This window comes from Pollachius pollachius, assembly GCF_949987615.1.
Source record: "Pollachius pollachius genome assembly, chromosome: 5".
Lineage (NCBI taxonomy): Eukaryota > Metazoa > Chordata > Actinopteri > Gadiformes > Gadidae > Pollachius > Pollachius pollachius.
Genome location: NC_136938.1, coordinates 9,804,512 through 9,829,020, shown reverse-complemented (window position 1 = coordinate 9,829,020; position 24,509 = coordinate 9,804,512). Strand labels below are relative to the sequence as shown.

The 24,509-nt window shown below is 44.5% G+C and overlaps 1 protein-coding gene across 1 annotated transcript in view; it reads left to right on the top strand.

Moving 5' to 3' along the window:
- Positions 1-1,848: 1,848 nt before the first annotated feature.
- fam189a1 (family with sequence similarity 189 member A1) overlaps positions 1,849-24,509 on the top strand; it is a gene marked incomplete at both ends in the record, with an annotated part of 58,864 nt that continues 36,203 nt past the window's right edge. The window contains one exon of the mRNA XM_079736361.1: positions 1,849-2,088. Coding sequence (XP_079592487.1) covers positions 1,849-2,088 — 240 coding nt within the window. The remainder of the gene's footprint in view (positions 2,089-24,509) is intronic.

Sequence of the window (24,509 nt, the reverse complement as noted above, 5' to 3'; positions counted from 1 at the left end):
AATATGAAGATGGGCACAGCAGTACTGTTTCATTGTTTAGATATAACACTGCTTTAACTGAATAGTAGCTCTCACGTGTGGCTGACTTTTTTGTTCTCCTTTGCGACACAATTTTAATTATACAACTGTATTAATAAATAAAAAATGTTTTAAAGTAACAAACGTTTTTCCCCGTTGAGCAATCTTTTGTGACTAATCTGTGGTTGTTTTACCTATTATGCTTATGCTTCATATTTATAATTAATGACCAAAGTGATGGGACGGCAGTGCGCAATTACGCTTTGATATTATCCAGCAGTCGCCGCTAGATGGTGCACATTCGCTGTCCATTCTTCAAAGTTTAAGAAATTACGGAACTAATGTTCAATATACAGTTCGTTGGAGACAAAAGCTAACCAAAGATAGCCTATGTTCTTCAATCGAGTGTTGGTATCTTTCGAGAGAAAAATTTACGAGCATGGAGAATAATCTTTTACTTGACTCGCATTAGGAATCTAATTGCCCCCTCTCTAGGGTGTTAATTCAACACTGCTGTGCCAGGCCTATTTCCGTCAGTGTCTCACAAGTCAAGTGGCGTGTGGCCACAAATACACAAAATAAATGGGATTGGGTTAGCGAATCGTATCTGGTGGATGGATAATTCAGGCGTTGTAATTGTCTTAAACAGAGAGCGACGGGCAATCTTCGGGAGCTTGACGTTTTTGGTCTTTATCTTAAAAACTCTTGGATCAATTCAGCTGCGGTTATGCAGTCGCGTCAAGTCCTATCAATGTGCGCCATTGATTTACCTGGGCGCTCGGGGCCAACACTACAAAGAGCGACCGGAGGCAGCGGTGCGCTCTGCGGTTAAATCCCAGATTGCTGATACGCGGGAATGAACCATATCCTAAAAAGCTGCAACCGAATCGATCGCTTGATGCCACGAATGTGCTTTGAATGGGACGAATGAGTACAAAACGGTATTACACCGTTATTTTCCCTCGTTTACCTTTGCCGTGTTTTTTTTTCTCCAGAGTGGACACACACACACACACACACACACACACACACACACACACACACACACACACACACACACCATCATCACTTCCCATCGTAGTAACAGCCCAGCAGCAGCAGCAGCAGCAGCGCCAATACGCAATGTGACAACGCGTGTAGATCAGCAGCGTGTACCCCCCCTCCCCGAGGAAAGCTAGTGTGTGTGTGGGTTCAGCGTCGCCTATGCAAACCTTTCGCCACCACGCTACGACACTCTCACCATGTTTCCACCTCCAAAAGATGGAGACTCGGATGTACGCGATGCCGGATCCCCGTTATTGAAGCCATTCGGACGGTTTTTGTGATTTGCGTTCAAGCGTGGGATACACACGGATGAAAACCCCCGCATCAGCAAGACTAACAATGGTGCAAGGTTGTGTGGTGGGCTGAGCCATGGTCTTCCACCGCCACTTAGAGGAATGGGCTTTTTCTTTGGGAGGTCGTATCCAGAGTATGGGGAATATTTTTTTTTTTGCTATCCCTTCGACTTGATTTGCGGAGATTTCTGTGGGGTTTTGCCGTAGTTTGGGTTTAGCGCCAAGAAGAGCGCGTCTCTCACTCACCTTTTACCGCCACAGTGATTCGACGGCTCCGTCTTTCAGGGATTTTCGGGACATCCAGGTAGGCTACCCTGAAACCCCTTTCAGCGAGACGTTGGTTCGATTTCGGACAGCCCTGGGACACCCTATATCGTGTCCCTGTGATCTCTAAACATCCCCCAGGTAGATTGACCTCGCGTTCTTTGTATTTAGTCACATCTCAACGTTTCCACTGCCACTGGAGGTACAGCGGTGAGAAGTTTGGGGTGCCATGCCGCTGAACGCGTTACCCCGCGGGGGGAACCACAACGCCGGCTCCCTGAGCCCAGCCTCGCTGTCCCGGAGCCTTTCCCGGCTCAGGGAGCTGAGGACCCGCACGCGGATCATGCTGGCGCTGGGGGTCGCTCAGATGGTCCTGGGGAGCCTCATCCTGGCCGTCAGCTTCGCAGCATTGGCTCTCACCACGTCACCCCGGGTCCGACACTCGTGCCCCTTCTGGGCGGGATTCTCGGTGAGTTTGATTGGAATATTGTTTGTCCTTTGTATTTTCTTTATTAATTGGCGTTTATCTCACCCGGGGAAGGGGAAATCATATCTACTTACTTGCACATACGCACACACACACACACGCGCGCGCGCACACACACACACACACGCACACACTGAAACACACACGTACACACACACACACACACACACCGAAACACACACGTACACACACACGCACACACACGCACACACCGAAACACACACACGCACACACCGAAACACACACACACACACACACACCCACACACACACACACACAGGCTGATCCGTGTGATGAAGACATCTGTGCTCTCTGTGGAGTTTGATGCTATTTTGACGGCGCGAGGGCCGAGACCGTGTGTTTTGTACATTTCAATTTCCTTGGTGGCAGCTGTAAATATTCATGAGCGCATTTCCTTCCGTTCAGTGTGAGACCAGGGGTTGGTCCATTAATTATAAAACTAAGGGGGGGAGGTCTGTGGCACAATGCCTTTGTACACATGTGCGGGTGCGCAGCTGTGATGTATGGTTTAGTATTTCCAGGGGAATTGTAAATCACCAGAAGAGGTTAAAGTTCACAGGTTAAAGGTCATTCTTAATCAATGATGCTCATTTCTTATCAGCACTGTGGGCCGAAGTACACAGCAGTCAATGGGCCTATTTGTGTTTCAGACAGCCACCACATAAGTCAGGATCCTTTAGTTTAGGGACTTGGGGGTTTGAATACTGGGCCGGAAGGTACCGGGTTCGATCCGCCAAGTCTGCTACCTTACCTGTAGAAACAATTGAGATAAACGCTATGCCCCTTTCCTTAATAAGCCTTAAATTCTGTTGTTCACTCTAAGTCTCTGGATAGAAGCATCTGCTTAATGAGCAAACACCTTGCCTTTCTAGTTTTTGTTCATTTTGCGTTATAATGCAAGCCGTTTGGTTGTCGTTGCTTTACATCATGGAGGCTATCACATGACCATCTGACACGACGCGCACGACCCTCAGCGACACTTTAAATGGCGCTCAGTTGTGTGTGTTATCTTTAAACAACACAGGCTCTTAAGTATCATGAGTGTTCCCAGGCTGTGTGGCGCGGTAAGCTCCAGACAGTCAGCCATGTCGTGGTTTTGGCTTTGTGACGTCCTCCGTCTGATCCAGGTCGGCCCAGGTCTCTCTCTGGACAGAAAGAGGGATTGGTTACCGCGGTAACCTTTGCTTCCAGACCCCCCCCCCCCCCCCATGTGGTTTTTGGTGGGGCTGGAGTTCTCCATACGGGACCTTGTGGTTCCAGGGTTCATAGCAGCGAGGAAGACCTTGTTTTTTAAACCAACCACATAAATGGATCCCCTGAAGAAAGAAGCCTTGATTTATGATCTGCTGCAGTGGAGTTTTGTACTTTCTGAGAAAATAAAAAAAGATTATCTGGGATTTAGAGGCCAGTTGAAAAGGTGTGTGTGTGTGTGTGTGTGTGTGTGTGTGTGTGTGTGTGTGTGTGTGTGTGTGTGTTAGTATCTGGAGCACAGCCTGGTTTTTACAGGAGGCAGATAGAGTGGTGCATGGTGTTCTCAAGTTGAAAACTTCATTCAACATAGATGGTTACAGGTAGGGACACCTGTAAACAGCCATGGATGCGCAGTTAAGCGGATGATTAAAGGTCTCCTTCCCTTGCTCTCTCTCTTGCTCTCCCTTGCTCTCTCTTGCTCTCTTGCTCTTGCTCTCGCTCACTCTCTCTCTCTCTCTTTCGCTCTCCCTCTCGCTCACTCTCGCTCTCGCTCTCTTGCTCTCTCGCTCTGGCTCTCTCTCTCTCTCTCTCTCTCTCTCTCTCTCTCTCTATCTCCCTCCCTCCCTCCCTCTCCCTCTCAGAAGATGCAGATGTGATAGATTGTGTCATGGATCTGATTTGTGATTGTGAGAGTTTTCAATAGAGCAATTGACAACTACTTGGAAACTGGAGTCGAGTTTGAAGTGGGTTTTGCTGATGGTGGAAATGAAACGCTCTAGCTGTTAAAGGTTTATAGCCGCTGTAGCCGTGCGCTACGGTGCACACACACTTTGAGCAAGCACAAAATAAACTCGATGGGCAGGCTTTCAGGTTGCCACAGTAATGGATGTGCGACTCCTGGCAAAAGTTCAAAAGCTCAAGAGTTGACCAATGTTTTACTGACAGTATGCTATTCCCTTCAGAGGGGTATGAGATATCTTTGCTAAACCTTTTTTACCTTAACTGAAATTTAGTGATACCCAAGTCAATATGCAAGTATGTTTTTTTTTGTGCTGATGTTACCTGAGACTAATTTCTTTAGACCGAGCCACGCCCGTGCTACACACACACGTCCGTACGTTCGTGCTCGTGTGTGTTTGTGTGTAGTAGTTGATTGGTTTGTGAGGTCCCACTTTGATGGTAGCTTCGCGTAGGCTCAGAGTGACCACAAAAAGGCTCCATCTTCCTCTCTTCTTCCTTACGCATAAAATCACCCCCACACACACATCACACACACGCATGCACACACAGTCTTCATGGCAACACATCAAAGGCATTCAAACACAAGCTGTCACGTTGCCTTTCTCTCTATCAGCTTTTTTCAAATCTGTCACACGTTCGTCTCCCCTGTGATACAAAAGATACAGCTTTGAATAAAACATGTTTATGTCTTCAAAATAAACGCCAGCATGAGATTTGGGCAAGCGAGCTACAGTCTGTTTCCTTTCTCTCCTGACTTCTCATCCCTAAATCCCTTCAATGTCCGAGTGATGACTCAATCGCTTGTTCTTTCCTCTTTTTTTTTCATCTCCTTTTCACTCCTCTCTGAAGGGAAGATGTTCTGGAGAAGATCTTACTGAGAAGAAGAGATGTTGTAGTTGATAGAAGATGTTATGGTAGATAGAATAATGTTATGGAAGAGAGTATTTTATGGTTGATTGAAGATGTTATGGTGGATAGAATAATTATTATTCATGAGAAGATGTTATGGTGGAGATGTTCTGGAGGAGATGTTATGGTTGATATAATAATTATTATTGTTGAGGAGAAGTTGTTATGGTGGAGATTTTATGGAGGAGAGGGGATGTTATGGTTGATATAAGATTTTACGTTGGCGCTCTTCTGAGCTCTCTGGTTTCCACGACATGATTGTCAACGCTAAACATAGATGTTGTATCGTGGCTTCGTAGGTTCCACTAAGGGAAGGGACTGGCCTCGGTCTCAGCCTCACACTCGATACTCAACTGTGATTGGCTGCTATCTCTATTGTCGGGATGAGGCGTAACCATTGCTTCTGGAGAGGAGGATCCTATTAAAGGTGCTGTGGGTATAGCGATATCATTTTGTTTTATTCTAGAAATGCCATCTACTCGGTATCAGCAAGTTAAATGCACTGTGAGAACAATCTTTCCCACAGAAAAAAGTTGATTGGAAGACAATGCCTCAGAGGAAAGAAGCGGATAATAGTCTAGGGATATACCCTAAAACGATCTAATCTTCATTTCATTTTATTTTCACGTCCATGAAAAAAAGATAAAAGTTATAATAACCAAAACAACCAATAACTTTGTCTCTAATACGAGTTGTGCATGTTTACTGTACTAATCTTGCTGAGCCTGAGTAATAAAGGGATCTTAAGCGGGGAATTAATATGCCTACGCACTAGGGCTGGGCAATTGATCGAATTTTGCGAATTTTGTTAGCGTCAAACGATCACAAAATTAACATAATCTAGTTTTTCAAAAACATAAGTAAAATATTATTATCATTATTTTATTTTTTTATGTTTTATAGAAAGGGCAGAACAGCTGGATACATATCAAAATATCATTTTAGATTGAAACATTTTCTTTTCGACCATTTTGTGTATTTTTTTAAGGTGAAATTCAAAGTTCTCAATTACAAAGTTTTTTTGGGGAGAGACATGCTGAATAAATACAACATGTTTTCAAACTCAAAAATAATCGTTTGAATAATCCTGATCTCAATATTGACCAAAATAATTGTTATTATGATTTTTCCCATAAACGAGCAGCCCTAATAAGCACTTTAAACGCCGATACAATGCTGTCTAAGTGTGGAAAAAAGAGATCCGATCCCCAGTCAGGTTCTAGCAGTTAACACCGCTGGAGCCACGGTGACTTGGACCACTGTCTTTCGCTTTCACTGTCTTTAGATCGCCCATTGTGGGGCGATATAAACACAGATCACATCAGGCAGGGATAATGCACACACTCACTCGCCTGGTGAGAATGTTTCTCCCGGCTGGGGCCCGATATGCCAAGTGCCTTTCTGCTCTTTTGCAAAATGTAATAATGCTGCATTTGTCCTATACCCCAAAATGCATCATTCATATGTAGTTATGATAGTCAAACGCTTCTACATTCTCTACATCGATATGGGATTGGTCATGATCTGATTTGAATACCGTGCTCATTAGATAAACTGGTGCTCCCTGGTTTATTATATACGCTTATATGATGGTACATTAGGCTAATGCTGGCCTATATTTCATGTCAAATTGTATTCAGGTGCAGACATGAACGGACGTGATGTGTCGTCGTTTTTTTGAAAAGTTAATTTGTTTGTAGAGGCGGTCGGCCAATTAGAGGGCGGCCCTCCGCCTCACCTACAGACAGCTGTGGGCGACCCTGGACAACATCTGTTCTGGTTGACTGCCTCTGCCTGTGAGCCAATTTATATTCTAGACTGTCCCTGCTAATTTCTGACCAATCAGGGAATCTCTTCCCTGATTGGTGGGGGGAATCCATCTCAAATCCTACCTACAGCAGCTTTAAATATGGGGCTGGTTTGTGAGGACACGGACTACTACAGAGAGCTGGGTATACCCAGAGTATTTATTTTCCGACAATCCATTGTTCTTAAGTCTTTTTTGTGCCACAACACGGAGCCCTCCCACTATGAGGGTAGTCATGACAACCACACTTCCAGAGTCCTTTGTACTGTAATCTCCGGTCTTCTGTGTGAACTGCCGCGATTCTTTGTGCAAGTGTATGCACGTTTGTGGCTGATTCCTTTTTTTGTTGTTGGCGTGTGTTGTGTGTGTCAGAGGCCGGGAGGTAATGTTAACAGAGATGTCCTCTCCAAGCCTCAGCTGTTTATTGGTTAGACTGGGACTTGATGGCACCACTGGGATTTAACCCAGGAGCTGAGAACCAGCGTCGGTGCAGCCGTGATACGCAACTGTTCAATCAATGCTTGCGTGCGTGCGTGCGCGTGTGTGTGTGTGCGTGCGTGCGTGCGTGCGTGTGCGTGCGTGTGCGTGCGTGTGCGTGCGTGTGCGTGTGTGTGTGTGTGAGACCAGCAGCGGTCTGACTCAGAGTAACATGCTGTACATATAGATTTGCTAGCGGAGTGAACGCTGGAGCCGCGGGGTTCAGGCTATCTGTGAGGAGCAGCAGGCTGGTTCCCCACTCCCACTGGCCTTCCCTTACCTTCCTCAGGAACATATCATGCAATGTGTCGGCCCTTTGGTTCTCCCAGCAGACAATCCGCTTTAGCCCACGGGCTGTTTGTAAGCATATAGCCTGGGCTTACAGCCATATAGGAACTTGGACGTTGATTATAGCCATATAGGCACATACAAATGTTGATTTATAGCCATATAGGCACAAGGACATATTGATTTATAGCCATATAGACGCATAGACATATAAATATATTGCCATATAGGCTCATATCTATACAGCCATATAGGCACATAGACATATAGGCTCATAGCCTTATATGCACATATCTGTATATAGCCATATAGGCTCTGTGTGTGTGTGTGCACTACTGCAGTACATTTTACACTCAAACCTGTTTAACCCCGCTCACAGACTTATATCCGCTATCCGCTGCTGAGTCAGTCTCCCCCCCAAAGTTCAGTGTATTAATGCACACTTACAAAGACACAGCGTAGCGTTCAGTATGTTAATTCACTCACACAAAGCCACCACGTATAGCCATCATAGCCCTCAGTATGTTTATACACTCTCACAAACCCAACCCGTTCAGTATGTTTATACACTCTCACAAACCCACCACGTTCAGTATGTTTATACACTCTCACAAACCCACCCCGTTCAGTATGTTTATACACTCTCACAAACCCAACCCGTTCAGTATGTTTATACACTCTCACAAACCCACCCCGTTCAGTATGTTTATACACCCTCTCAAAGCCACCACGTTCAGTATGTTGATACACTCTCACAAAGCCACCACGTTCAGTATGTTGATACACTCTTGTATTTCACCCAATACAATCACAGGGCAAATTGCATAACTCTTAGCACATTAAGCTGAATGCATTGATCGTATGGAAAGCTAGGTAGTTAATATGTTTATATATACACAGGTGTCCTTCGGTGTGTTTTTAAGTAGTTCTTTGCTGAGAGAGTGGGAAGGATGTTTTTAGGACAGCGTGGTCCTCATTCTTTTGGAAATCATTTACTCTTTGCTAATTGATAAATGAGCTCGTAGCTGGTGTATGTGTGGTGGGTAATTCTATTAGGCGTTTGGCTCAGATGTGCTATTTGATAACACAAGTTACAGAGATTGATGGCTCCTTCTGTTTGGAAACGGGACTAAATCGAATCCATCCATCCATCCATCAATCTTGATCCCTCGACCACTCCATGCATTCCTCATCCTTCCATTGTCGTTGCAGTTCTCCCCTTCAATGTTGCCGTAGAAACGGGACTAGAAGCTTTTCACAATGACGTCCACCAGCTTGATTGAGAGGAACCTAGAAAAAAGGTCATCCAGCCAGTGAGCTGAACAGCCCGCCAGTCGGCCAATCAGCAACTGGGTTATTAAACTTAAACACTCTTCTCAACTCGCCACCAGTCCCAATAACACAACAATGGTCAACAAATGGTCTCATTGGACCGATCGATGAATGGGAGTGACGCTGCTCTTATCAATACCTCACCAACACATGCCGTGTGCTGTTGTCTGGCGGTCTGGTTGCCATGGCGATTTCCCCCAGGGCGTATTGATCACCAGTGATTCACTTTTTCCTTTCCTCCATCCCATAGTTAGGTAAGAGGGCACTCTTACCTAACTAAGGGGGAGGGGTTGTGGGGCTAAGGTCTAAAGGGACCTTAGGGGGCCTTAGGGGTACCTTAGGGGGCTGACAATAGCTTGGCCGTAGCAGAGAACAGGACGGACCCATTGCGCCTGTCAACCGTCTTCCTCTTCACGCCGCACCAGAGCCCTCGCATTGTCAAAGAGACGCGGTCGTATTTCAGTGTGCCAGGCGCCCTGGCCCTCTCCAGTTCCCTTCCTGGAAGCGCTCTGGTGTCATATCCTGCTAACGCTGCCTCGGGCTCCTCGCGTCACCCCACCAGTCCACCAGCGGCCCCCGCTGCCGGGGCCCCCGCTGAAAGGGGCCCCGCTGCAGGGCCGTTCAGCGGGAGGAGGCAGGGATAAGAGCGCAGCGGCTGCGTGGCGTTGGGACTCCCAAGCCGAAAGGTTCTGGGTCTAATCCCCGGATATTTCTCCGCAGCCTTGAGCCAAGATGTCTACCCCTTACCTCCTGCTTAATGGCCTGTAACCTAGTTTGCTGTGTGTGGCTTTGGATAATGGCAACCTCCCCAGACATGATGCAATAGTAGAAAGAATAGGGGTAGGATAAGAAGAACAGATTTGGGATTTTTCAAAGCCTACTACAGCAGCCCTCTTAGTCATCGTTTGTTATCCTCACAAATGGCGTCATTAAGCATTGTGTTGATCATTAGAGTCCATCTGCTGAGGGAGGAACCCAACGCATGCGTCTTCTGTCTCCCAGGCCATCAAGGGACAATGGAAGAATTAGATGAAATTATTCTAAATCCTCAGTCCATCCCCTGAGAGTCGGCCTCTATTTTTATCGTCATTCTATGAATCGTTCACAGAAGGGAAAGAACACAACCAAGTTCTCTCTAGTTTTACAGCAATACCTGTCTGCATAGCTCTGCTCCCTATGCCTCCTAGACCTGTTGCCTTCAGCTGCCTGTCTGTCTCTCTTAGATTATACTATCTGTCCGTCTCTCAGTAAGCTTCAGCTGCCTGTCTGTCTCTATTAGTTTCAGCTGCCTGTCTGCCTCTCTGGCAGACAGCTACTGGCCTGTCTCCCCTCATCACATTTCTATGATAGATATATGACATGTTGGGAACGCTAGGACTCTCAGCTCTGGTTCTTGTAGCTGGTAACAATATATACGGTGTGGCTACGCTCAGGGAAAAACACTTTAGATCATAACCAAAAAGGGCTGCATTACATGCACACACACGTACACTCACACACACACACACACACACACACACACACACACACCCCTATGGCTATAGATTGTGTTGCTGCCTGCCTTCCTGTGAGGGGCTTAAGCATAGACATTCATCTTTACTGGGGATTACAGGGGATTTTTTCATGTCTGGCGGTCTCCTTCACAGGTTACTGCAGGTGTTTACACAGTGGTGCCAGACACAAAGACCTTGAGTGTATTCTCATACACAACCTCACGTGCTACATAGATGGCATGTCACCCATTGGTTAGCAGAAAGATGGATAAACAGACATACCAATAGACAGCAGACAGATAGAGCCACATACAGGTAGAACGGTAGACAGACAAGCAGACAAACGCAGAGAAAGTCGGACGGACAGAGAGGCAGGCAGCAAAACAGACAGGCAGACAGACAAGCAGACAGACATATAGAGACATGCATAAAGACAAAGTCAGGCAGGCAGATTGACTGAAGGATAAACCAAAAATACAGGCTGGACAGACGGATAGATGAAAAGACACCGACGGTGGTAGGCAGACAGGCAGACGGACAGAAGATCAACGTATAGACAAATAGACAGGTGGCTTTGGTGACAGTTTTGGTTTCATTTGAACCTGAACTATGGAGCTCTGGCTGCTTCCTGCAGGAACAAAAACGGCATGGTATCTGCGCTGTAGGGCTGATCCTGGGACCGCCTGGTAGCAGGAAGCTCTTTGTTTCTGTGATTATCAGTTTTGTTGTGTCCTCATGTGCCTGCATGTCTCCCTCGAGCTGGCTACATGTGTGTGTAGGTGTGCAGAGATGTGTGTCTCAGTGAAGTGTGTGTGTGTGTGTGTGTGTGTGTGTGTGTGTGTGTGTGTGTGTGTGTGTGTGTGTGTGTGTGTGTGTGTGTGTGTGTGTGGACAGATACCCCTAGTTGGTGTTCATTATAGGGGAGTTCACACAGAGGTTTCTCTTGCATAATAAACCCGCGAGGCGCGGCCCGCCTGCCATAGCCCAGAGTCATGTGATGTGATGTGACTCCGTGGATTGGACGGGAAGTCAGGGAACTACAACCCTGAGCACTCTCAGTTCTACATTACCACCAAGCCACCCAACACGCCTTTACCCAGGCCACCTCCTATTTACGTATCACTCAATCTCTCACTCTGTCCCTACCAGTCCCTTTCCTTTTTCCGCTGTGTGTGTGTGTTACACGGATAGAATTCTTAAAATATGCTTGTGTGTGTGTGTGTTAGGGTGTCTGTGTGTGTGTGTGTGTGATACGCTGATAGAAACCTTCAAATAAGAATAAATCAAAATCTTTCATTCTGTCTTGACTAAATCATTTCTCTGTGGACAAACAAAATGGTGTACTAATGCGGTTTCTGTTCGATAACAGAACATTAATCAAGATCAGTGGGGTCGCCGTGGAAACGGGAAATAAGATTAAAAAAAATCACACCCGCCTTGCTCCTCTGACTAATCACACACAATGTTTACAAGTGCTGTTATCTGCTAAGATTTCCGCAAGTTAGAAGGTCTTGGAGGTGCTGAACTGCTGTAAAGAAGTTTGATGTGTGTTTTTCTAGAAATCTTGATCACTTCACTTGATCACCAAACTTCCTTTCTGCTAGTATACAGCCTGCTTTAGTGTGTCTCCCTTCGGTGGTTAAGATCATCGATGCTGTGTAGTGACCTAGTGACACTGGATTCCCATGGGGGGCCTTCAGATTTCATTTGTAAATTGGACCTTCTTGACGCAGTTAACCCCTAATGTGTTACCATGTAAAAGTTACATAACCTCACTGTTTACACTCTCACCTTTTATATATCCTCACTGTATGCATCATAACATTTTATATAACCTCACTGTATACAGCCTCATCTTTTATATAACATCTTTGTATACAGCCTAACCTTTTGTATAGCCTCACCGTTATAATCTAACTATACGTCAATTAGTATTGACATCTTTAAATGTCTACTATATCATAACCGGGTTTTACTTTTTATAGCCATAAACTTTATAGAACCTAACTCTATACCATAACCTGTATATAAACTCACTGTGTCTATAGGCTAACTTTTAGAAGCTCTCAGTATACAGCCTAACCAGGCTGTATATGACTTTGCTGTCTATAACCTTTTGAGCTTGTTTCAGTACCACAGAGAACACTGCAATTAATTTATAATCATGATTTTCTGTAAGAACACAATACACACATATATTATGCATACATGTCATCATATTCATTTGGATTATAAAAAATATTTTTTTATGTGTTTATTTGACATTGCTGCTCCGTAAAAACAGAATGATACGGCTGGTTAAAAATAATTGGCCCATACAAATATCAAGCCTTATGTTTTTCCTAACCCCTGTAGCCTCAAATTGGGGACCGGATTCTGTTTGGTTACCGTGACAACCGGTAGGGGGTGGGGTTGGGGGTGGAGTGGTGCTAAAGGTGGACTTGCTTAAAGACAATGCTGAATTTCACATAGGAATACAAACAGCAGGACACCATCTTAGAGGGAAGAGAGGGAGGGAGGGAGGGAGGGAGGGAGAGACAGAGAGATCCAGAGAGAGGGAGATGGAGGGAGACATATGAAACAGTAGAGAGTAGAGCAGAGAGAAAGATCTTCCCACACACAGCATGCTTCATGAAAACATAAAAAACAGGATTTGTGTGTCTGTGTGTGTGTGTGTGTTGTGTGTGTGTGTGTGTGTGTGTGTGTGTGTGTGTGTGTGTGTGTGTGTGTGTGTGTGTGTGTGTGTGTGTGTGTTCTGGCATAGTAGGCAGAGAGGTGTAATGAGAGTGGAGAAATCGCAAAAGATTGATAGAGTGAGATTGACAGACAGCAGATGGAGAGAGGCAGACAGGCAGAGAGAGATCGAGGGAGAGCAGGATAGAATTAAATTGGGAGCAAATTGAGTGATTCCAGAATGAATAGGTTTTGACAGTGCTTATACATTAGGTATACATGATGCCAGGTCGAGTGCTGATGTATTTTTTACTTCTCATTTCAGTGAAGGTTTCTTTTGGCTGAAACTTTGGCTGAAATGTTTCAGATCTGAAACATGACTAATTCTCTTTCTACCCGTCACTGTTAATTCTGGCACAGACTCAAGTTAAATATACAATTACCATGTTGTTAGCCCTGGGAGAACCACGATCAGAAGCCTTCCAGTTCACTGTTAATTCCACATAATGCAAAAGTGATCATTGAGTTTATCAGGCAAAGAAGCTACTAGATCAGCTCTGGTTAAGGTTAGGTATGAGAGCAGGGATTGTTTAGAGAAAAAGGGTTTGTTTGTTATGGTTAACAGAATAAAATGGAAAGTTATGCATCATGGAAAATCATAACAGTCTGCATTGGTGGCCCACTGTGATCATAATTTCCAGGACTTTAGATTGGTGTATTTTCTGTATGTTTTCTATTCTGTGAAAGATGTAGTGGACAGAATATATATTTTTCTGAGCAAATGAATTAACTGATAAGGATGGAAATGAGACATAGCCAGGTCCAACATACATACATTAGTACATATTGAGAAAACGTATAAAAATGCAGTGTTTTCTTGTGGCACTGAGACAAGGTCACAGAGAGAGCCATCGGTTCTTCTGATGACACTATTGGATTATATTATTGGCTATTTGGATTACAGGGATAATCCTTTGTGTGTGTGTGTGTGTGTGTGTGTGTGTGTGTGTGTGTGTGTGTGTGTGTGTGTGTGTGTGTGTGTGTGTGAGGTGGGGGGAGTTGATGTTGTGATTTAATGTGTGTGTGTCCCTGTCTTGGTGAGTATTCTTTCATCACTCCATTCTACACAAGGTGGGATTACTTGATTTTTCAGTCAAGAAAATATTTAGTTGTTGATCCAGCCGCGGCCTAAACTCTGACATAGGGATTTCATGCTGGCTTGCGTTGGATCAATACACTAAATTACAGCCGTCTCTCCCCAGAGGACAATATTGTTACAGTGATAATGGACATTCACTGCCACAAGTGCTGCTTTCTCCAAAACCAATCCATATCGATCCGCCGCAGACTTCTACCTAGCGGCTAGGCTAAGTGTGTGTGTGTGTGTGTGTGTGTGTGTGTGGGGGGGGGGGGCGCACTGAGATGGTTAGCGGACTATCAGGTATAAACTTTAAAGTGTTATGGTTCGATGTAAGTCGATGTGAGTCCAAATATCGAATCAATAGCTCCCACTCCCTCCATTATCTCAATCTCTTGCTCTCATGCGCTTTTTATTTCTCCCTCCTCCCCTCTCTCTCTCTCTCGGTGGACGGTATACTCAGTAGTGTTGTGTGATTCATGAACGATTCGTTCAAAAAGACAAATCTGTTGTGCGGTACGTACCTTTGTTTATACTTACACTGTAAAAATTGTGTGTGTGTGTGTGTGTGTGTGTGTGTGTGTGTGTGTCTGTGTGTGTGTGTGTGTGTGTGTGTGTGTGTGTGCATCTGTATAGAAGGCCAAAGGGGTCAACTCTATGCCTCATTACAGATGTGTATTGATTTGAATCGACGTATAATACAGTGTTTTAGCTTTCATTCCGTTAACCTCACTACAATATGTGAACCTAGGCTATATCGGGTGTTTAATACATGTTCAATTCAGTAATAGATTGTCGTTCTACCATTCATTTAACTCGGATCAGCACGTTTTGTCTACGCTTAGTTCGTAGAATGTAGCGGATGGATAATTTTTTTTGCCCTTCACGACTGTGTTTAATGTTCAGACAATTCATCTGCTAGTCTGTAATGTAGGCTACATCTATTCTTCTTACTCTTCACTGTTTCTGTTACCAATAGGAAATATTAATTTTCCTTATTAAATCAATACAGTCGATTTCAACGTTTTTGTTGTTGCAATGGGAATGATATGTCGCTTGACTCCTCATAATATGTGCTTAATCTACATTTCCTAATAAACTTCTACCAGAGTAAATGTTGATTTTCTATTTAAAGGTAAATAGGTATTTAGAGGTATTGCCTAATGGTAAAACAGCCAAACTGAACATCAAGAATATGTAGGCCTACCATAACACACAATCAATTCACATTGAACAAAGTCGTAAAGGAGGAAATATAGATCAGTGCGCTACTTTCTGAGAGCTAAACGCAGACAAAACGTGGTGATCTAGGTTCAAATAATGTTTAGCCTTATATTGCTGAATAGAACATGGATTAATCACCCAATGTAGCCTCCGTGTAGTAAAGTGAATGAACAACGTGAACGATTGAAAGATCCTTAATGGACTGGTGATGTCTGACATTGGTTATCGACGATTGGTTGAAGAAGGTTCATAACTACTTGCTGCAAGAATCAAGAGCTCAATTGACCGTTATCAAAAGCTGTCTTTTATGCGGTTGTAGAGTTGATGAAAAGTGGCGTAAAGATGTTGATTTGAACCGTCTAAAACAACACATTTTATATCGATCATCATCAATACACGTCTACATTAATGCGTAGTTTTTACCCTTTTGGCTTTCCAATTCATGCGTGCGTGTGTGAGATTGTCTTATTGATGTCAGTTCAACAAATTTTGACAAACAGACTCAATGCTTATTTTGTTTTGGAAAAATCACATCTTGTTCCTGGTAGACAGTAGTTAAAATAAGGCTGTTACAATGATCCAGTTTCCAGCTAGCAGCTAAATGAACAGTGTTAGAATGATTAGAGTTTTCTCTCCTCTGTAATTTTGTACAAAAACAAAGTCTCCAGGCTCTGCACTCCACTTCCTCACAAACAAGTCAACATCTTTCCAAATCATGGAGGAGGCTGAGCCACATATTCACAGTTTGTTTTATGACTCATTCCTTCACACATTGGTGTCAAACAAACTAGCCATGCCCGTCAACATGAAAGCTCAAAGGACAAACCTGGCCTGTCAAAATAAAAGCTCATCTGAGATTTTATTTTATTTCTTGCCTTTTACGACATAACACAGCACAGCAATGGATAGGTTCTAAATGCCAGAATATACAAGCAAATAAAAAAAAACGTGACCCTCAGACTAAAGTTGTGATTAAGATGATTTATTTATTCAAATACTCCCAGATGCAAACAAGGAAGTTAGTTATATTTTGGCCATGTCTTTGATTAAAACTATTTTAATCAAAGTAAACTTCAGCCTTACATACAACTATCTCTCTTCATTTAATGTTTCCCCTGTCTTGTAGGGATGTTGATGAGTAGATTTAGGCAACGGAACGGGCTCCGTTTGAAGTCCCTGCCCAGCGGTCCACCATTGCACTAATCCTAGCTCAATACGTTTAAAATGAGCCGTAACACGTGTGTGTGTGTGTGTGTGTGTGTGTGAGTGTGTGTGTGTGTGTGTGTGTGTGTGTGTGTGTGTGTGTGTGTGTGTGTGTGTGTGTGTGTGTGTGTGTGTGTGTGTGTACGTTTGTGTGTGGGCGGGGGAAATTAGAGAGCAGGGATGATGTGCTGCATGGTTATAATCATTTGCTATGCCCTCCCTCAGTGTTAATTGCTACTCGACTTGAAAGCGCGTTCAGCCACTTCCTGTGATGACCGGGCTCCTTGTGAAGTTACTTCCAGGGGCTTGGGAGGATTCACAGACAAACACGCTGACTGGATAGTCTCAATGTGCTTGGAGAACATGGAGAGGGATGTTCCAGAGCCTCTGTAGCTCTGCTGTCTGTCCGCTTACTGGCCAGACCTGCTGGCAGCCAATTGGCCCCAGTGCCAACCTCTGTTAATATCCAGCAGTCATCTGTGAAAAGACCAATGAAAGAAAGTCTTGTTGAATTGAAGACTGTGTGTGTGTGTGTGTGTGGGGGGGGGGGGTTAGATTAAAGCAGAATAACTTGGGCTTCCCAGTCAACATGTCAGCTCTATGCCCCTCCCCCCCTCCCCCCCCCCCCCCCCCCCCCCCACACACACACACACACACACACACACACCCACACACACACACACCTGATACCAAGACAGAGCTCCAACTACAAACCTCCAGGTTTGTAGGTGTTTATCTCTCATATATACACACACACCACACAACACACACCGCACACACTCATATCAGTGATAATGGGTTCCCTAGACTCCTACTGTCATTGGCTGTGAAAAGATACGCTCTCTTCATCTTATCATTTTATTATGAATAGCACTATTCATCACATTTGTATATATTATTTCTTATTTTATTATGCATATACACATGAAATTGTAGTGGAGTGGATTGCTGCTGATCTAGGATTTGTTGTGTTTTACTAGGCATTGACAATAAAATAGATTCTTCATCACATGTGATAGTATGAATAGGCTCGTGCAATAAATCGTATTTTATTTGTATTCTCTACAAATACAAATAAATCTAAATAAATGTCGATTTATTTTTGTTTTAGTAATGTAAAGACATTGTTATTGGATTACTCTTTCTCATTTGTGGTTTTATTGTAATCATTAAAAATGTAATTATATTATAGTTTTTGATCTATTGTGTGTGGATGAGAGAAGATTCATGAACCCGTGTGTGTTATTAAACCCTTTTATTGGGCAAAGGCTGACCATAACCTGCACCCTCAGCCTTCAGTAACTCTGTAGAGACTGAGAACACCCAGGAGAGAAGGAGGAGAGATGGAGAGAAATCGGGTGGAGAGGAGAGAAGAGAGATAGGGAGAGGATAGGGATGCTTGAAGGGAGAGTAGAGATGGACATGAAGCGACATGAAGAAAAGAGATGGGGAGGGTAGAGACAAAGAGAAGATGGAGCGCAGTGATGGAGGGAAATTAAGTTGAAAGTAGAGCTGAAGAGAAGATGGCAAGGTGATAAGATACAGAGGAAGGCGATGAAGGATATGAGATATGGGGAGGGGAGAGAAGGGCAGAGAGCTGGAGAGATGATGGAGGCGAGGGGATGGAGAGCAGAGAAGAAAGGTGTAGAGGAAAAGAAGACATTGCAGAGAAGGTGAGAGAGATAGAGAGGAGGAATGTACGGTTACGCACGCCATGCCACGCCCCCTCGTCAGCAGCTGCTGTTATTCCACTGTTTCCACGGCAACGGTGGCGGAGGGATGCTGCTGCGAGTGCAGAGCTCTGAAGGAACAGCAAAGAACGGTGTGGGGGAGGGGGCCGGCCAGGAAAGGGAAGAGAGGAGGTGGGACGTGTCGTGTGTGTATGTGTTGGGAAAGTGAAAAGAGAAGGGGGGAGGGGGGGGGAATCGGAAGGCAGGTCTCTCACCATATGGGAGATGTATGGAGGGGGAGGGGGGAGGGGTGGCATCATACAGGGCCGTCTCAATGCGTGCACGGTGCCCACACCATACACATCGGGTTGGAAAGGGAAATGTATGATTCTTCATTTTTACTATTACGATTCAAACATACCCAGGGATATGGGGATGAAAATGAAATATAATGAAACATAAAGAGTCCTTTTGTGTGATGAATTGGAATGGAGACTATACAAGATTATTCTGGACGGACAGCTTGTCAATACCGAGCTAGGCCCTGGCGCTTGTTGGTTTTTACTGCCTGGTCGTCGGATTTATCGGGGCTGTCGGGATGTATTTGCCACTCGAAAGGGTGATGTAGCGCTTTTTCACACTCAGGAGGTGGCAATAATGGATCGGCCCATATGGCCTGAATGTGGCATCAGGCGAAGGAGCTCCTTCCTGTTGTACAGGAAGTAGCACTCTCCACAGGAAGTATCGGAGGTGGAATCAGCAGCTTTAAACGCCTGCTCTTCCTGAGCTAGGCTGCCTCCCTTAATATTCACTTCAAACGGCAGGCTAAAAATGTATAATAACGTTTATATAAATGGTTTATTGCATTATTGCTTATACAAATGCCTTGTTCATGTTTAATAGATATGCTCCCGAAAGCAAACTATGTGATGATAATATATTATGAAAGAACCTTGCAAAAAAAAATCACCCTATGTTTATGTTTTGTTGACTTGCTTTCTCTCACCATCGTTTACGAACGGCTGCGAACTCTGCCCTGCGTCCATTTCCACCGGGCGCGTAAAGGCAGCGTAGCGCTGCCTTGCGAGCCAGCTGTATTCACGCGAGATCACGAGATCACGCGATAATCCTAAACCTAATGTACTCACCTTCCACTCCCAAAACTACTGCAATTAAATGCCAAGCTTTGTCCTTCCTGACTTTGTCCTTATAAAAAGGATGATTTATTTCATAAATTATTTTATGTTGCTCCACTTCGACAATCAGTCTCTCGTCGTCTATGTTGCCGACCCCCTGAGACCCTTTGATTGATTGACTGCTGACCTGGTGCCACGGGTCATGACGTAATGTTGATGTGAAGTTGTGATAGGATACATGAGCTGAGTATTGTGTTTTATTTTGAAAATTGACCGGATGCTCTATGGCTTTTACTTTTTCACTTCCTGCCCGGCTCGATTTGCTCTGTTGAAATTGACGCGGTTCAGCAACTGCTCGCGTCAAAAATAGAAGTGCTGCGGAATGGTAGCGCTGCGGCGCGGCGCACCGCGCCGCTCCTTGGACGCTGCTGAGACGTTCCGCCGCTGTCTACAGATACACACATCATAACACTTTTAGCATACATAACGTAACATGACGTACATGTACATGTGCTCTATACATAGACTGTCGGATTTCCCTGTGATCTGATACTGAAGGGTAAAAGGAGCTTTTGAGACAGTTGTGTCTCAGTTGTGTATGAGCGAGAGTGAGGGTGTGTTTCCCCTTTCCGGCTGGCTATCGTTGTCAGGGAGGAGATATTTAGAGAAGTCTTTATTTTAAGACATTTGAAGTCTTTATTTTAAGACACCCTCTTTAAACTCTTTGACCCTTTGAGTGTGATGTTGATTTCTGGAGATACAAGCGAGTGATAAGCTTGATAGATATGTTATAAGTTTGACAGACATGTTGTAAGTTTGATGTGTTGTCAATTATTTTTAGTTATAGATATATCTTAAACGTTTGATTGATATCTTTGTATGTTTGAAAAATATCGTAAATGTTCATTGGTTATGTTACAAATTTGAATTTCATGTTATAGACCCGTTTGGATAGTTGGGTTACCAGGGAGATAGATGCTTTGATACTTGTTTGACCAATGAGTCTGTGTGCACCAGTATGTGTGTGTCTGTGTGTGTCTGTGTGTGTCATGTACCCTGCATTGGAGCGGGAGCACATTTAACCACATTTAAGTTTGCTTTGCTGTTCTTCCCACACTACAAAGTGATGGAGAGAGAGCTACCGTGGGCTTGGTGCAGTGGTTGATGCAAAATCATTATGGTTCCTGGCAACCATCCAGCAGGAGGTTACCAAGGCAACCACCCCGGCTCCATCCGTCTCAGGGCTGTGGCGTGACGTGTCGAGAAACAGCCCGCCTTGTAAAAACTCGTTCTCCCGTAATGGCTTCTCTGATTGTCGCGTGCATAAATGAATAAGAATGGCTAGGGGTCTGTAATGGTGGAAGAATAATATGTCACCTGTTTCCCCTGCCGCCAGATGTCCGATTATGATCGGTGAAACACTAAGGAGTCACCACACTCTCCCTCTAAGGAGCTGAGCGCTTCAGCAAGCTGTGAGGACTAACAAAAGATCAGTTATCTAATTTTCTGGAGGGAATTTATTTTATTCTATTCTTGCTAGGCAGATTGGCAACGTTCAGGGTTGTTGTTATGAGTTACAAGTCTGTGATGCCGGCAGTTTCTGCTTGGGAAGTCTTTTTCCTCTGCTTCATTAGGGTGGTTAGCTGTAAGTTGTCATGCTTTGTGAGCTGTGATATCTACTGAAGGGTAGGGCTGCTCGATTATGGAAAAAATCATAATCACGATTATTTTGGTCAATATTGAAATCACGATTATTCAAACAATTATTTTTGAGTTTGAAAACATGATGTATTTATTCAGCATGTGTCTCCCAAAAACATTTTGTAACTGAGAACTTCGAAATTTCTCCTTATTATATTAGTTTTTTGATCGTTTGACGCTAAAATCGAAATTGAGATCGAAATTCGCTCATCGCCCAGCCCTACTGCAGGGTATTACAGCCTAATCAAACCAACAGGACCTGGCGCTGGGGGGGGGGAATGAATTGATATTCATTCATGTTTAGAGGCTGCAGATCTTTCCCAACAAAGTGATCATTTGTCTTTGATTTTTTTAATGTTATCAGATCGTTTTTTTGTCTTTGTCTAATTAAAAGCTTGTTGGGGTTTGCCTTTTTGTTTCAGGCATGGCTGCAGGTAGAATCGGTCCCATTTTGAGGTGATAGACAGCTGGTCAGTCACAGTGTGGTGCTCAGGGGCCGAACAGTCCCTCAACTGCATGGGGTGGTGGGTGGGGGGGTGTTGAACACCTTTAGGGGACAGATACTAAACACACACACACACACACACACACACACACACACACACACACACACACACACACACACACACAGGGAGGTAGGGATCATTAGAGCCAGCGCGCTAATGTTTCAGGAGCAGTGCTGGTCATTGTTGGCAGGTGTCATGAATTAGGAGCTCTTCCTGTGTACAGGTAAATAGGAAGTAAGATTAAACCAGACATGAGGAGAGCATATGAATGTCACAGTCCCGCATGTACACACGCGCACACGTAGGCTGGCACTCATACGCACACACACGCATACCCATATGCACTCATATAGGCACAGGCACAAAGACATTTACAAAAGTTTAATGGTTTGATCATCAAAGTTTGATCATTCTCTGAGTTCTCAGAGATTTACTCCTTACACCTCTCAGCCACTAAATCCTGGTTCCAAACCCAACCGACCCCGAGTGATCTTTAGTATTCTTCCATGTCTTCCTACCATGCTACCTAGTCGGTAGCATGCTACCGATTATTCTCCCGATTATGCTACCGATTAGGTAGCATGGTAGGATTGAAACATTGCAACATAGACACAAGTTCCAAATCAAATGTGATTAATGTAACCTACTATAACGAAATAAACATGCCGGCATGTTTTAGAGATCATATTCAACACATCTTTATTTTTTTACGTTTTCTTCCATGAATGTAATCTCAAATCCATTCCAATAAAATAAAGAGGGTGTTGGTGTGACCTCAGGGCCAAAGAGGATGAAAACACAGGATCCATGGAGGATGAGAAGGTGGTCTTGAAGTCAAATATTTTCAGGAGAGCTGAGAGTGAATGTTGTAATTATACTCTAGGGCCCACAAAGGTTCAATAAACCAGCAGAGCGGAGTGACCCCTGCAAACAACACAACACACGGATCCACAAACTGCTGACAGCTTAAGGCCTTTGGCTCTACAGTGGCCTACTGTGTGTTGCTTGTTTGTCTGATTTGGTTGATTGATTTTAGGATTTTTATTATAATATATTTTGGGGGATTTATTTATTTATATTTATTTTTGCGTGCGTGTTCAGGGGGGCGGTTTATATGGCTGGTTTAAAGACATGAAGATGGAGAGATTGCAATATATTATGCTAAGAAAGAAGACGAGGGGAGCCAGTGAAGGGAGGAAGCCGGAGGAGATTGATGGGCAGGGGATTGAGACTAAGAAAGAAAGGTTGAGACAATGGTCAGGGGGCAGCGAAAGAGATCAAGGGATAGGGAGCGAATAAGATGGAGGGAAGGGAGAGAGAACAGAAGACAAGACAATGCAATAGAAAAGGCAGAGAGAGAGAGATGGAGTGAGATTGAGAGACACGGCTGGTTCCGACTACACGATTTCCCCCCGATTCGTTCGTCGCAGACAAGTTTGCGAGTCGTACACGATTTTGAAAGGTCGGCGACGAGACGAGGTCTTGTAATGTGACATGCTTGCGATCTGCGATGTTTTCGTCTGTGACGTTCGAAACCCCCACGACGAAAGGTTTGGCATGTCAGAATTTTTTGGGGAATCGCATGACGTGTCCATTGTTGACATGAGGGAACCCCGCCCCCAGTTGCGTGAGGGAACCCCGCGAACAGCTGGAGCTCACGCGCAGTGTTTATCAACTGACTTCACTGCACTACGTTGAGTACACAGTAACTACTACAAAAATGAATACGATCAATAGCAAAAAGTAGAATGCTAATAAAGAAAACGAGAGAAAACTTGAACAACATAATGGAGACAACTTTGGTTGAAATGTGGCAGCAACGTCCCTGTTTTTTCGACGTGTCCAGAAAAGGAGTTCCACGATAGGGTGAAGGGATAGAGCCTAGCGAGAATTAGCCGACGCCCTTGACCTACCCGGTAAGTTTGGAGCAAACAGCTGTGGACGTACTAATAGCTATCATAACCTATCATAAACCTCAAACCACCAGCAAAATGCCTAGTGCTAGGTACTCGGGATCCATTGTTGACGCTCTGTTGCTAGGCTACGTTGTTGCTGCGGGTTCTTTGTATGCTCGTGTCACGCGCAACGCAACCACTGTGAGGAGTTGCTGCATTGAGCAGATATAAAAACTGCTGGAACCTTTATGACAAAAATGTAAAAAACATTTATGTCAGTTCTAAACCTTAGATTTTCTAAATATCTTGCAAACGTGAATGATACAAAGTAGAGAGCATCGCACCCTCGAATCGTGTAGTGTGGCCAGTCTTCCGACGAGACAAGGCCCGATTTCCTGGCTCTGTGATCGTATAGTGTGCCATGTTAAATCGTGGAGGAATATCTGAGAATCTCAGATATTCCGCATTTTTGGAGAGGAATGTTAAGTGATATCGGGCTGTAGGAGCGTAATGGAGAGGGACAGCGATGGTAGTTTGAAGAGAGATAGAGCAGGCAATGACAAGTGAAAGAGGTAGAGAGAGGTTGGGATGGATGGAGACAGAAGAGAGAGAGAGGTGTTGATGTGCAATAGAGGGTGAAAAGAGATGGCGAGGGGGGAGAGAGAGAGAGGTGGTGATGTGTAATAGAGGGTGAACAGAGATGGTGAGGAAGAGGGAGGGAGGTAGGGAGAGATGGAGAGAGAGAGGGCTGAAAGAGTCAGAGCACAGAGCTGGATCGTGACCCCTGACCCCGCAAGGATTCCACGCTCGGAGAACAAGAGCAGAAACATGTCTCGCGCGGTGACTCCAGCGCGTATCACAGGAGCAATCAGCTGTTAAGAGAAAAAAGAAACTGCTCCGCTCCATCGTTCCGGTTACCATAGCAACCGTCCCCCGTCCCGTCCCCCGTCCCCCTACCCCCGAGCATCAAGACGTTGAGGTCAAACCTGAAACAAGCA